The following is a 15388-nucleotide window of genomic DNA, read 5'->3' on the forward strand; positions in this document are numbered from 1 at the left end:
CCTCACCATTTTGAAAAGGTACCCAACAGCCCCCACAAAAGGCAAAACAAGGGGGGGGGAACAGGAAAGTGATGCTGACGAGTACTATTACTTCTTTCTCCCTCTTTCTCTCTCTCTCTCTTATACCATGGGCAGGAACTAGAAAGCCAGGACTGTACCTGGATAAATAGGGATGGTGGGAAAAGACCTGCTGTCTTAGAGAAACTGAGGCAGCGAGTGTGGCTCACAGTTTCTCTGTTTCTGGCATGGTTCTCCCTGCCTGTCAAACCTATGCACGGGCTTGCAGGTGGGGCTTCACCCTGACGGTGCCTTCATACAAAGGCATTCCCTGCAAATAGAAAACTAGCATGCCAGAGAGAAGGTTGAGCTAGAGCCCTTCTCCCTGACACCTACATTTTCTACATGCGGGGCATTTTTGCGTGTGGAGGAACACTCGATTGTGTCAGCCTCCACCTGCCGACATTCCGATGTGGTACAGTCACTCCCAGGTTTGCTACGTCAATGAGAACTGGGCATCTGTCTCTGTCTTTCTGCTTCCCTGTCGTCTTTCCTTATCCACCCAGTTCTGGCACGCAAAAAGGCCCCTTATCCGGGTGCAAGGAACAAGCCAAAGATCCTTTTGTGTTCTCGTTCTGGACACAATCACTCCCTTCACGGCTGGGGCTGGGTTGCTGGGGGTGGGTAGGCAAGATTGGGACCGGTGACAGGATAAATATTAAGCCGGATGGGTTAGGTGACACGAGCTTACAGAGCAACAGCCATCAGCAGTGGGAACTGCCCGGGGCAAGGCCTGGGGAGCCAAGAAGCTGCTGGGTTTTTTTTCCCCAGCACGGGGTGAAGAGCTAGTGGTTAGAGATGATGGAGGAAGTGGGCAGCAGAAAATCATTTTTAAAAGCCTCGAAGTGCAGTGGCTGGAATAGGGAGCAGGAAGAAGCAGGAGCCAAGATGCAAATGTTAGGGGTTTATTCCAAACTCTGGATGGAATGTGAGGCCTAGTGGATGCAGCCGAGCCATGAAAGCTGGTATGCCTCCTCCTGATTCCTCTACTCCAGCCTTAAGAACATCAGAAGAGCCCTACTAGATCAAGCCAAGTGTCCATCTAGTCCAGCACTCTGTTCACACAGTGGCCAACCACCTGTTGACCTGGAACCCGCAAGCAGGACACGGCTGCAACAGCACCCTCCCACCCATGTTCCCCAGCAACTGGTGCATATAGGCATACTGCCTCTGATATTTATTTATTTATTTATTACACTTATATACCGCTCCCATAGCCAGGGCTCTCTGGGCGGTTTACCGAAATATCCGAGGCAGCCATCCCCAACATCCCAGATGTCTTGGGAATGCAAGTCCCATCATGCCAACCAACGTCCAAAATGGGGGAGTCTGGAGTAGAAGGACTATGAGCCTCTGCTGGCTGAGGATGATGGGAGTTGTAGTCTGGAGCATGGCATTTTTTTAATGCATAGAGACTCTGTGCCTTTAACAGATGAATATGAAACAGGAATCAGCAGGTGATGCCTCCCTACCCCTCATGAGGAGTTAAGATGTGCCTGTGACACTCTATTAAAGGTACAGAGCATATTTTATCTGTTCATGTAAAGATGGCTGCCCTGCTTCTCAAAGGATGCTGGGACGGAAACGTTGGGCTTGCATGCCTGATGGATGCTTCGACACACAGCTCAGCTGGCTCCTACTGCAGGAGCTTGTTTCTCAGGATGGGTTGATCTGAGCCCTTTTGCCATCCAAAGTGAAAAAGGCTGAGATTCACCTCCCCCCCCCCCCCACACACACCTTCTGTTGAAAACATCCTGTTCCTCAGCCCTATTCCTCCTCAAGAGTGGGATCCAGGGGTGTGTGGCCGCTTGGCTTGGCCTGCTGTGGTTCTGGTTATCATTAGTTGCTCTGTTCTCTGCCCTTTGCCCCACCAGTCTCAGTGGGCACCAGCTGCCACTGGTTACAAGATTCCTACATGGAGTAGGGGCTTGGACTATATGATCTCTGGGATCCTGAGTGTGCACAGTCACAAGGGCTGGTCTGAAGGCACATGAGGCGGATACGTTGCTGAAGCTAAACAGGTTTTAGTCTGGTCAGTGCTTGGTGCGGAGACCACTTAGAAACCGTGGCCTACGGATTTCCGTTTAGTACTGACACAGAGACGGGCCTTCTCTGCAGTGGCACCCGCCCTGTGGAATGATCTTCCCACAGAGATGCGTCAGGCCTCAACACTGGCATGGATTTAGGTGTTCATTGAAAATATATCTGTTTACTTCAGCTTTCCCCCAGTCATGAGCTATTTTAGACCAGCCTCATGATTTCTGCATGAGGACTGCAGCCAGGAAATCAGAAGACGTTTACTTCTTGGGTGGAGAGCAATGACAAATCTTGATAAAATCGTTAAGAGCAGAGACACCACACTGACAACAAAGGTCCGCATAGTTAAAGCAATGGTATTCCCCGTAGTAACCTATGGCTGCAAGAGCCGGACCATAAGGAAAGCTGAGCGAAGGAAGATAGATGCTTTTGAACTGTGGTGTTGGAGGAAAATTCTGAGAGTGCCTTGGACTGCAAGAAGATCAAACCAGTCCATACTCCAGGAAATGAAGCCAGACTGCTCACTTGAGGGAATGGTATTAAAGGCAAAACTGAAGTACTTTGGCCACATAATGAGAAGACAGGATACCCTGGAGAAGAGGCTGATGCTAGGGAAAGTGGAAGGCAAAAGGAAGAGGGGCCGACCAAGGGCAAGATGGATGGATGATATTCTGGAGGTGACAGACTTGACCTTGGGGGAGCTGGGGGTGGCGACAGCCGACAGAAAGCTCTGGCGTGGGCTGGTCCATGAAGTCACGAAGAGTCGGAAGCGACTGAACGAATAAACAACAACATATTAGTGTGTGTGTGTGTGTGTGTAGTTTTTGTTTGTTTTTATTCTTTTGCAAAGCATTCCGTGGTTTGTTTCAAATGTGAAGTGGTTTATAAATATTGATAATAAATTAAAAATAAATAAATCTAAACCTGTACCAGGTAAATCAGTTTTAATAGAGGAGGAAGTTTTGTAGTTGCTAACCATCCAGAAAAACACAATCTGGTCTGCACTTCCACTTTTGGCAGGTGCAGAAATCAACAAAAGAAGCCGTTGTAAGAACATCAGAAGTGCCCTGATGCTGGATCAGACCAAGGGTCCATCTAGTCCAGCACTCTGTTCACACAGTGGCCAACCAGCCGTCGGCCAGGGACCAACAAAGCAGGACCTGGTGCAACAGCACTTTCCCGCCCGTGTTCTTCTGTAACTGGTGCACACAGGCTTATTGCCTCGAATACTGGAGATAGCACACAACCATCAGGGCTAGTAGCCATTGATCGCCTTTGCCTCCAGGAATTTATCCAACTCCCTTTTAAAGCCATCCAGATTGGTGGCCATCACTACATCTTGTGGCAGTGAGTTCCATAATTTAACTATGCGCTGTGTGAAGAAGTCCTTATAGAATCATAGAATAGCAGAGTTGGAAGGGGCCTACAAGGCCATCTAGTCCAACCCCCTGCTCAATGCAGGAATCCACCCTACAGCATACTTGACAGATGCTTGTCCAGCTGCCTCTTGAATGCCTCTAGTGTGGGAGAGCCCACAACCTCCCTAGGTAACTGATTCCACCGTCGCACACTATTCCCCCGCTCATGCTCTCCGCTCCTCTGATGCCATGCTTCTCGCCTGCCCAAGGACCTCCACTTCCCTTACTCGGCTTCGTCCTTTTTCTTCTGTTGCCCCTTACGTCTGGAACGCTCTTCCAGAACACTTGAGAACTACCAACTCAATCACAGCTTTTAAAACTCAGCTAAAAACTTTTCCCTATAGCTTTTAAATATTGAGTTTGTTCTGACTCTATACTGTTAGCTTCACCCTACCCGGTGCCTGTTTACACTTCCCTGTGCCTGTTTGCATTCTCTTTCCCTCCTTATTGTTTACTACAACTTTATTAGATTGTAAGCCTATGCGGCAGGGTCTTGCTATTTACTGTGTATAATCTGTACAGCACCATGTACATTGATGGTGCTATATAAATAAATAATAATAATAATAAGGAAGTTTTTCCTGATGTCCAGCCGGAATCTGCCTTCCTTTAACTTGAGCCCGTTATTCTGTGTCCTGCACTCTGGGAGGATTGAGAAGAGATCCTGGCCCTCCTCTGTGTGACAACCTTTTAAGTATTTGAAGAGTGCTATCATGTCCTTCCTTTTATTTGTCCTGGAACTCCCACCAATCTTTCTTGCCCCGAAGCGAAATGTGATCAGCTGCTAATTGCTGTAGATAAAATTGCAGTTATTGTGGGGGCCCTGGTCCAGGGTTCAAACACTGGCAGCCCACATGCTAGTCAGAGCTGATACTTGATCCATTCATCTCAAACCTATGCCGACTGTGCTTGGCTTTGCAGAAACAAACCCAGGCAGTAAAGTCAGGGTGCGTTTTGGCTTTTAAAAAGAGCCTCACTCATGGGGTGTGTGAATGAAGGACTCTGCCTTACTTGTTCGACTTCCCCTTTCTCTCACCCCAAACTCTCTGTCTCCGTCTCTGTTGGGTGCCGTTTGGGTCCTGCCCTTCTTATATATCGCTTGAGTGCGGTCCCATCTCACTTTCCCCATTGTAATAATATTTGCTCAGGGTGTCTCCCGCCCTGCCTTGGCTGCATTTCAAGGACGGAGTCCAGGGTGCTTTTTTGGAGTTCGGCTTTGGCTAAGCCAGCTCTTCCCACAGCGCAGCAGAGCAAAGCAAAGGTTTATCCCCAGGGCGAACCCACTGCCTTTCCAGACCTTTATCGCCGAGCGTAACCGCATGAAAAGGAGCACGGGGCTCCTGTATCTTTAACAGTTGTACAGAAAAGGGAATTTCATCAGGTGTCCTTTGTATGCATGCAGCCCCTGGTGAGAGTCCCTCTTCATCGGGACAGTTAAAGCTGCAGGAGCTGTACTAGAGTGCCGAGAGACAAAAGAGGGAAAGGCTCCTGCAGCTTTAACTGTTGTGATGAAGAGGTAATTTCACCAGGTGCTGCATGCATACAAAGGACACCTGCTGAAATTCCCTTTTCTCTATAACTGTTAAAGATACAGGAGCCCTGTCCACCTTCAAGAGAAAATTGTGGGCATCTGTTCAGGCGGGTACACAATATCTACCTCCTATGAAAAAGAAATGGGTCAGTCATAAACCTAGCGAGGAGAGAGGCGGTTGGGTCTTGTTGCGCTTCTACACGGACCGTCCAGTCCTATGCATCATTTTCGAGTAAATGTGTGCCGGTTCCCGGTCTGGGTTTGTGAACTGCGCAGCCGCGCCCTGAAGCTAGCAAGACCCACAAGGCAACACCTGGTTCAGGTGGCAGCCAGTTTCCTGGGTGAACGCTGTTGCCTTCAACAAAACCACAATGCCGTGTTTGTTCTATTGGCACACCGAGTCTTGGTCACACACCTCACCTGCTTGCCTCATGCACCAGGTTTTTAACTCCTTCTATTCAATGAGAAGCAAGTGAGTTGTCTCTTCTAATCCAGAGGAACAATGGTAGCTTACAATGCCCCAAAGTCAATAACACTTGTAAGCTTTTAAACAATATGTTTGCCATCCAGTGTGAGGATTCAGAGCAAAGAATGGAACGGGCCGGCCCTACCGTGAGGCATAATGCGGTGATCACCTCAGGCAGTGGAGACTGGGGTGTGGGTATTTGCCGGGGGGGGGGGCACCATTCCCCTTTGTTGGGGGCAGGGGCGACCTTAGGGATGGCCAAACTGGGGTGCGCCAAGCCGAACTGAGGGATGTCCAGTTATACCTATCTTTGACACCTGTGTAGGGTGACCATATGAAAAGGAGGACAGGGCTCCTGTATCTTTAACAGTTGCATAGAAAAGGGAATTTCAGCAGGTGTCATTTGTATATATGGGGAACCTGGTGAAATTTCCTCTTCATCACAGCAGTTAAAGCTGCAGGTGCCCTGCCCTCTTTTAAATCTGGTCATTCTAGTATAGCTCCTGCACCTTTAACTGTTGTGAGGAAGAGGGAATTTCACCAGGTTCTCCATATATACAAATGACACCTGCTGAAACTCCCTTTTCTATGCAGCTGTTAAAGATACAGGAGCCCTGTCCTCCTTTTCATATGGTCGCCCTACACCTGTGGTCACCTTATAGTTCAAAGTCGTTGAACGGAGATGAACCACCGTGGAGGCAGGAGGGGTGCCAGCATCAAGCCATCGGCTGGGAATACTGGCTCGCTCTTTTGAGGGGATGAAATGGGACATACGGCTTGTCCCCTCACTTATCTCCCTCCCCTTTTTCCCCCCTTCAGTGGTTTGCCTATTCCTTCATGGTGAAGTGCCTCATCACCCTATCCACAGCTGGACTGTTGATCCTGATCCTGGCTTTCCACATCAAAGAGATCCAGGTAAACACTCACTGATATTTCTCGGATGTACACTGCAACCCTGTGAGGGAACTTAAGCTGAGAAAGAGAGAGGAAAGGCAAGGTCATACAGCAAGCTTTGTGGCAGAGAGGAATTTGAACTCAGGATTTCCCTGGGCCTCCTTTAACCCTTCCATCCACATCTACATTACACCACCTCTCTTTTGTGGCTTATACCTCAAAAATGTGTTTTTAATGTGTTTTTAATATTGTATTTAAATGAAATTTAATATTTATTATGAACCGCTGAGGGATTTTATTCCATTTGGGGGTATATAAGTGCATAAATAAATAAATGGCCTTTACCATTTCCTCTTCGGAGGCCTGTCATAAGGTGGAAAGGCAGCATCTAAATCTTTTCAATTGAGAAACTGATAAATAAGAGCTGAATGGCTACACGCACAGAAACCGGCAAGGCCGTCTCACCACGTTTCAGTCCCTGAACTGGAAATTCAGGACGGCTCCGTCTCCCCTTGTGCTTTGGCGTACCATCTTTTCATTTCCATGAGGCATAAGCCAGAGAAGGTTCCGGTTGATAGAGCCCTGTGAGTCTGATCGGCCTCCATATTGAGATTCGAACCCTTGCCTCCTGAGACAACCGCTTCCTGGTAGGGTCACCTCCAGGAAAAGTTGTTCTGAAGGCAGCAAAGAAAGAAGCAGAGCAGAGGAGGACTTGTCCACATACTTTTTCACACCTTGATGCAATTCTGCCTGGTTATTTTCATTTTTCATTTTGCTTTGTGTGTGTGTGTGTGTCATGGAAATAGCAAAAATGGTTTGCTCCAGTAGCTCGTACACATTTGGTAGCACATACAGGGTGGAAAGGAGTAGGTGCTGTGCTTGTTAAAGAGGGACAGACTAAGACTATTCTGAGGGCAATTATACCCTCAACCTACGGCTCAAGGTTGAGGCCCGAAGCAAATTCTTGGCTCCATTGCTTCGGGTGAAGGGCAGGTCACTCAGCCTATGGTGGGCCTGGCCAGGATTCCTTATTTTGGGAAGTTGCATCCATCCTAACAGAAAGATTGTTATGGGAAGATTGTTATTGGCATACTTTGATGCTGTGACTTCTCATCAGAGGCAAATCCCAGGGGAAAAACACATTTCACCTGAACATACATTTTTGTGAACTGCCCAGACAGCTTCGGCTATTGGGCAATACAAAAATGTAATAAATAAATAAATAAACTGCAGAAAGCTGAAATGAATCAATAATATGGCCTTTACGATACATTGCCAACAAGGGCTGCCCAGAGGGACAGAATCATAGAATAGTTGAGTTGGAAGGGGCCTATAAGGCCATCAAGTTCAATCCCCTGCTCAATGCAGGAATCCACCTTAAAGCATCCCTGACAGATGGTCGTCCAGCTGCATCTTGAATGCCTCTAGTGTGGGAGAGCCCACTACTTCCTGAGGTCATTGGTTCCATTGTCGTACTGCTCTAACAGTCAGGAAGTTTTTCCTGATGTTCAACCAGAATCTGGTTTTCTGCAACTTGAGCCCATTATTCAGTGTTCTGCACTCTGGGATGATCGAGAAGAGATCCTGGCCCTCTTCTGTGTGACAACCTTTCAAGTCCTTGAAGAGTGCTATCGTGTCTCCCCTCAGTCGTCTCTTCTCAAGGCTAAACCTGCCCAGTTCTTTCAGTCTCTCCTCATAGGCTTTGTTTCCAGACCGCGGATCATCCTCGTTGCCCTCCTCTGAACACCCCCAGCTTGTCTGCATCCTTCTTGAGGTGTGGTGCCCAGAATTGGATGCAGTACTCAAGTGCCGAATAGAGGGGAACCAGTACCTTGTGCAATTTGGGAATAGAAAGCAACTGAGGAACTTTGCTGTGGCCCTCCACAGAGCAACACCCCTTTGCCTCAGCTCCTGTGCATATCACTGGCCCCTGTCCAGTCACAACGGTTGCCAGAGCGCCACATGTGCATGAATCCTTGTGGGGGCTGGTCGCCTGCCCCTCAATATCACATTTGTCTCAGGCCCAGGAAACCTTATTGGTCAGTATTCCCCAACCTAGTGCCTTCCAGAGGTATTGGATACAACTCTCACCATGGGAATTGTAGTGCAACATCACTGGAGGCTACCAGTTTGGGGGAGGTTGCTGTAGGTGGGTCTGGTGCCAACCAAATAATAATGTTGTCATTATTATTATAGTTTTGGGAGAAGAGATTTCATTTCAGCAGAGTTCAGCTACTTAGGAAAAATGGCCCGTGTCTGCATTTGATTAATGTTGCCGCAATAGGAAAATTAACCTTTTGTTGGCTTTCATTTAACCTTCCATAATTCACAGTTTGCAATATCTCTATAAACCAGGAGACCTCTGGGATGGGCTGCGGTTCAGTGGTAGAGCACCTGTTTTGCTTGGAGAAAATCCAAGATCCAATCCCCCAGCGTCTTCAAGCAGGGCTAGGAAAGAATCCTGGCTGAAACTCTGGAGAGGTTGCTGCCAGTCAGTGTTAACACTACCGGGTTTGATGGACCGATGTTGTGAGTCAGTATAAGGCAGCTTCCTATATTTCTATGGATGACAGGTATAGCCTGGTGCACTAACCTGAGAGATAAGAGCCTTGGATTTTGTATTGTAATTTGTATTGTAATTAAAATGTGCATTCTGCTAACCTGTTCTGATAGGAGAAGTCTGTCAATGGCTACTACTCCTGATGGCTATATGCTGCCTCCAGTATTAGAGGAGGGATGCCTATGTACACCAGTGGTTCATAGGTACATAGGTGTACCTATGCTGGGGAACATGGATGGGAGGGTGCTGTTGCACTCATGTCCTGCTTGTGGGTCTCTGGTTGACAGATGATCAGCCACTGTGTGAACGCAATGCTGGACTAGATGGACCCTTGGTTTTATCCCACGTGGCTTTTCTTATGTTCTTAACATAGGTAGCTGCCTTGTACTGGCTCAGACCATTGCCTCATCTGGCCTAGTACTGTCAACACTGACTGGCAGCATCTCTCCAGGGTTTCAGGCTGGATTCTTTCCAGCCCTACCTGGAAATGTCAGGGTTTGAACGTGGGACCTTCGGTGTGCCAAGCCAGACGCTCTGCCATGGCTCAGTCCCATCCTCCAGGCCCAGCACAGGAATGCAGTGGGCTGCTGGAGGAGGGTCAGAGCTCTGGTCCTTCCTCTGCCAGTCCCCAGCAGATTATTAAAAATAAACATTGCAGGCGTGCAGTATTTGTAGGAGCGCCATCTGGATTTTGAACATGTGATGAGCCAATGTGGTGTAGTGGCTAAAGTGTTGGACTGGGAGTTGGGAGATCCGGGTTCTAGTCCTCATCCAGGGCAGTATAGAAATGCAATAAATAAATAAATAAATAATGGAAACCCACCGGGTGACTTTGGGCCAGTCCCAGACTCTCAGTCCAGCGTACTGTTGTTGTGAGGATAAAATGAAGAGAAGGAGGAGGATGTATACTGCCTTGGAGGAAAAAAGGCAGGATATAAATGCAATAATGAATGAATAAATAAATAAAATGTGATGCTCCTCCTCTCTATAAATCCATTTTTTTAAAAAAAAAAACATGCTGGGTTCAGCTGCTAGCTATAATAATAATAATAATAATAATAATAATAATAATAATAATATTTCTTACCCGCCTCTCCACTTGGATCCAGGCGGGGAACAACAGTGAATATAAAACACTGATTAAAAACATAGTATGCATGATTAAAACATCCTAAAATTTTAAGAAGGAAAGCGCGGCGAAGGTAATGAGCAGGCTGGGAGTTGAGACGTGTATGATCAAGGCCTGGGATGCAAGCCCAGAAGTTTAGCCTCCCAGCCCCATATAGCTCAACCGCGCTGTGCAGCCTACAAGCCAGTGACACTCGGAAAATACACCTCAGAAGGTTTTTTTCCCCTTTCCTCTGGGCTTTTTGATCTTCGCTGCTGATCTGACTGAGTCGTTTCCTGACTGAGTCATGGCGTGTTTCATCCAGTTGCTTGCTGTCGGCTGGGGATAATTCGGACGGCGGAGGGGTGTGATTTGTGGGGTCTCACGTTGTTCCTCTTTTGGTTTCTCTCATCTGTTATTTGCCAACAGACGTGTTGTTTGGTCGTTCAGTTCAGTTCTACCAGTTCAACACAACTGAAAGGACAGGGTGTCCGGGTGCCCTCTTTTTACAGAGGACTGTCCTCCAGTTGAAGGACTCAGTACTCTTGAAGGCCTCTCTCACACTAGAGGCCTTCAAGAGGCAGCTGGACAACCATCTGTCAGGGATGCTTTAGGGTGGATTCCTGCATTGAGCAGGGGGTTGGACTCGATGGCCTTGTAGGCCCCTTCCAACTCTGCTATTCTATGATTCTATGAGCTGTAGGACTGCCCTGTTCAGTTCCAGTTTATCTTTGCAAAACTGTCACACCCATTGACCCTTGACAGGTGGCACCTGAGCAGCAGCAGGCAGGCAGACACCCAGGCCACCTGCTCACCGTTGTCCACACTAGGGTGAGATCTACCGTATTTCTATATAAATTATAATAATTATTTCTGAATTTGCATCTCTCCGTATAAACTAGCATATGCAAAGGCTATACAAAATCATTGTCCTCTTTTTGGTGATCCGTTTCCTCTTTTTTGTGGCTACCCTAACCCACTTACGAATCAACAAAAAAAGGAAATGCATCACCAAAAAAGAAAAAAGAGGACAATGATTTGTAGGACTTCTTTCTCTTTTAAGATCTTCCACTGAGACATTCTTCCAAGTGTTGTCCTTATTGGAAGTGTGTTATGTAGCCATAAAGGAGAGCCCTGCTCAGTCGTGGCCCCCCTGCTCTGGAATGCCCTCCTTAACCGGCTACTTTATAGTCTTTTTGCCACTGGTTTAAAAGGTTTTCATTTACCCAGGCATTTAAATTTGTATAAATTCTCAGCCTGCCTCAAAAAACTATTAGCTGTCTTTTTTTTTTAATTTGGGCTGTTTGATGTTAATGTTTTATTGAATTTAAATATTGAATTTAGAAGGCTATCAATGGCTACTAGCCCTGATGGCTAAGTGCTATCTCCCAGATCAGAGGCAGTAAGCCTGTATACACCAGTTTTGCAGGGGAACGTGGATGAGAGGGTGCTGTTGCACCATATTCTGCTTGTGGGTCCCTGGTTGACGGCTGGTTGGCCACTGTGTGAACGAGTGCTGGACTAATGTACCCTTGTTCTGATCCAGCATAACCCTTATGTTCTTATTTTTGTAATTATGTCCCAGAATCTGATTTGATGCAGAGTGGCATGGAAATAGTTTTACTAAGTAAATAAGATGGTGCCTGCCACCTGAGGGTGTATTATCATCATCATCATCATCATCATCAATTATATTAAACACAGGGTGTGTTTTTTTTTATTTTTTATCCCAGAACATAAAATACATAATATATTGTAATCAGGCAAGTAAGGAAAAAAAGAAACTAGGAGGAACTGAGTCACCCATATAGTCAACTACTGTATTAGTAAGAATAAAATTAAGTCCGATGTTTTGTTCAGACAAAGCCAGTAAAGACACCCAAACTGGATTACATAATAGAACTAAGCCTGGCGTTCCGCTTTACTCCTTATTTACAGTTATACAGTAGCGGCTCTTAACAATGTTTGGCTTTGATGCTGAGATGGAAATTCCTCAAGTATTATCAACCTGTTGTGTACAGAGAGACGTGTCTGGGGGTGTATTGGCAGCCCATGTATTTATCAAAGATACGTGGCCTGCCAAAAGCCCGCCTGACCCACGCTTTAAGCCAGGGGTTCGCCTCTTGTAGCCCTCCAGGGGTTTGGGTCTACAACTCCCAACAGCCCTCACCATTGGCTAAACTGGCTAGGGCTGACAGAAGTTAAGAGGCCAAAACATCTGGAAGGCCGCAAGTTCGCCACCCTTGCCTAGGCGAACCAGCTGCCCTCCAGATATGGCGGACTATCGGCCATGCTGCTTGGGGAGGATGGGAGTTGTAGTCTGATACATCTGGAGGGTGTCAGGTTGGGGCCGCTGTACAACCACCGCAATACATTTGCACACCTCGCACGCATTTGGAGACACACAAAAGGACGTAATCAACAGAACTACAGTTCTTAAATTCAAGGCTACCTATCACGTACTCTATGGAACGTGGGCTGCCAATGCATCTCCAGCCATGTCTCTGTACACCGCAGGTTGATAACTCTTGGCTGTGTTTCCTGTAATAAATAAAAGGACAAACCTTCCACCCGAAAATGAATGATAGCAACCGGATCTAGCCTGTGTATAGTACTTTAAAATATTCAAAGCCGTTCACCCTATGAGGAAGGGCAGTATTTTTCCATGATGCACATGGGGGCGCTGAGGCTGAAGTGAGGGTGGTTTGCCTAAAACCACGTTGTGCGTTCTGGTCAGAGGTGAACGAGATACTTCCTGATTTATATCCCAGTCTCTGAGCCACTATGCTATACTATGGGACGGATCAGATCTCTCATAAAAGAAGATTTTAACATTTGAAACTTTGCAGCTTTGGAGCAAAGATTAGCAGGTCAACATGCAGGTTTGGGACCTAGTAGAGATTGGGTGCAAACTCTGAAACTGATAGACAGCTGATTTGGGGCAAAGCCGCAGAAGTTCTTAAGATTTCTATCCCGCTCTTCCTTGGAAAGCTCAGATCAGCTTGGTGATCTTCTCGTGGCTTCCTGTCCAGGCGAAATACACCCACCTTGGCTTCAGCCAAACTCGATGCCTCCAGTCCTGTTCTTATGCTACTTCTCTGAGGTTAAACCTGAGCAGGCCTTTGCCAAAGGGTGTGGTGACGAGCATCTTTGCAATGTAGTGGGTAAAGCCACCTTCTCCTAGCCGGTGCCCTCCAGATGTGTTGGACTACAACTCCCAGCATGCTGACTGAGGGATGATGAGAATTGTGGCCCAACACAGACAGAGTGTCAAATCAGGACCAAACAGACCAGTATCCAAAATCCCATTCAGCCATGAAGCCCACTGGATGAGTCACTCCTAGCCTAGGGGCCAAACTAAATGTTCTCCTAATCATGTAGAGTGAAGCGATGCATGGTTCCCCTCCATCCATTTAGTGCATAGTTTCTCCCCTACTCTCCTGCAAATGCACGCAGCCCTGATTCGGATCAGGACTGTGCTCTCACCCACTGCTTGCTTTGTCCTGAAATCCCCCCCCTATTTGGGAGGGGGTGCAAAAAGAGGGGGAAACTCCCCCCCCCTTTTGTTAACCTCTCTCCCCTATACCATCCCGCACCAGGTGTGGATGTTCTCTCCCACTGAGCTATGGCCCATGCTGCTGCTGTTATACTGGGAACTGGGAGGTTGTGATCCTTGTATTCTCAGTTCTGCCTGGGGAGTGAACAGGTGTTTACCATCTTGGAGAAGAGAACAGTGGAGGCTGGTGGCTCTGATTTCGGTGGGGCTGTGAATCCATGCCCGGTTTCAGCCAGAACTCTAAAGGAGCTATACAGCATGCCAAACTTATTTGGAGGGATAGGGTTCAGCACCTCAGATAGCTCTTTTAGAGCTCTGGTCCGTTCTGACAGACGCCCGGAATGGATTCACAGCCCCACTGAAAGCGGAGCCACCAGCCACCACTGGAAGATAACACGAAATTCTACCTGCTCTCTTTCCCCCCACTAGCTCTTTATGCTGGATAATTCCCTGACTGACTGGCGGATTGCGGTCAGCACCTCGAAGCTGGGTCTAATAGCACTGGAGCTCTTGGTCTGCTCCCTCCACCCCTTCCCGGATGGAGAGTTCCCCTGCCTGGACCCCAAACCCAAGCAGACATTCCTATTCCTCTCCGACGTTGACATGCTGCTCTCGCTGCTGATGTTCCTCCGTCTCTACCTGGTGCCCCGGGCTGTGCTGCTGCGGAGCAGCGTGTTGGGAGATGCCTCCTATCGTAGCATCGGATCCCTCAACAAGATCCACTTCCAGTACCCTTTCGTGCTCCGGGTGATGGTGAACAGCCAGCCAGGGCGGGTGCTGCTGATCTTCACCATGGGACTCTGGCTCACCGCCTTCTGGGTGCTGTCCGTCTGCGAACGGTGAGGATCTGTTGCAAACCTTGCGAATATTTATTTACAGCATTTTAAATCCCGCTCCCAAAATGGCTTACAACGGTCAGTAATTAGACTGTCCCTGCCCTCAAAAAGTCACGACACAAAAGGGGGAAAGCGTTGGGAGGGAGGAGGAAAAAGGGAAAGAAACGCTCAGGCACTGGTGCTTAGTTTCAGAGTTCTGATAGGTGTTCTTCCTGGCAGGAGAGGGTATAGCAAGCTCCCTGCAGTTGCTCCTTGTCTGGCTGATATACGGGGCTTGTGCAGAAAAAGGCAACTAAAATGATCAAGGGGCAGGAACATCTCCCCTATGAGGAAAGGTTACCACAGCTGGGATTGCTTTACTTGGAAAAAGGAGGCTAAGGGGAGACACGATAGAGGTGTACAACATTATGCATTGTGTGGAGGACGTGGGTCGGGAGATATAAAGGACTCCCTTCCCCAGTCTGAAACAGTCCTGAGCGCTGCACTCTCTATTTTCAGAGAAGCCATTTATTTCGAAAGGATTGTCCCTTTCTTGTTTCTGACACCCAGCCAACAGGTAACAAACTCACCTGATGGAGACGGAAGTTAGCAACTGTTTCGGCCTCAGTGGGGAAAAAGTAAATAAACATTTTGTCGCTTTCAGTGACACTCTTTCAAAAAGAAGAGAAGAAGCAAAGTTTTGTATATATGATTTCAAAGCAGCTGGAAGGCAGATCAACCATAAAATCAACAGTCTGTCACTCAAAGCTGCAGAGTTGGCATACCTACCTTAGTACTGAATTACATTTGCGAAGGGCCGTCTACTTCCGTGTGAACCAGCTCATCCATGGAGGTCACCCTTTCTCTCGAGCTGATTGAGGATCTTTTGGGTTGTGATACCTTGACTAAAGGCTTGCCTGGATTCTACTTTTACAGAGGAGTTCAC

At 47.6% G+C, this 15388-nt stretch overlaps 1 protein-coding gene across 1 annotated transcript in view; it reads left to right on the forward strand.

Annotated features, from left to right (window-relative positions):
• Window positions 1–15388, forward strand: part of KCNN4 (potassium calcium-activated channel subfamily N member 4) — a 44232-nt gene that overhangs the window by 17040 nt on the left and 11804 nt on the right. Inside the window, exons 2-3 of the mRNA XM_063140446.1 lie at window positions 6329–6424; window positions 14057–14466. Of these exons, the coding sequence (XP_062996516.1) occupies window positions 6329–6424; window positions 14057–14466 (506 nt within the window). The remainder of the gene's footprint in view (window positions 1–6328; window positions 6425–14056; window positions 14467–15388) is intronic.

The sequence above is a fragment of the Elgaria multicarinata genome, chromosome 13 (assembly GCF_023053635.1).
Source record: "Elgaria multicarinata webbii isolate HBS135686 ecotype San Diego chromosome 13, rElgMul1.1.pri, whole genome shotgun sequence".
Taxonomy (NCBI): Eukaryota; Metazoa; Chordata; class Lepidosauria; order Squamata; family Anguidae; genus Elgaria; species Elgaria multicarinata.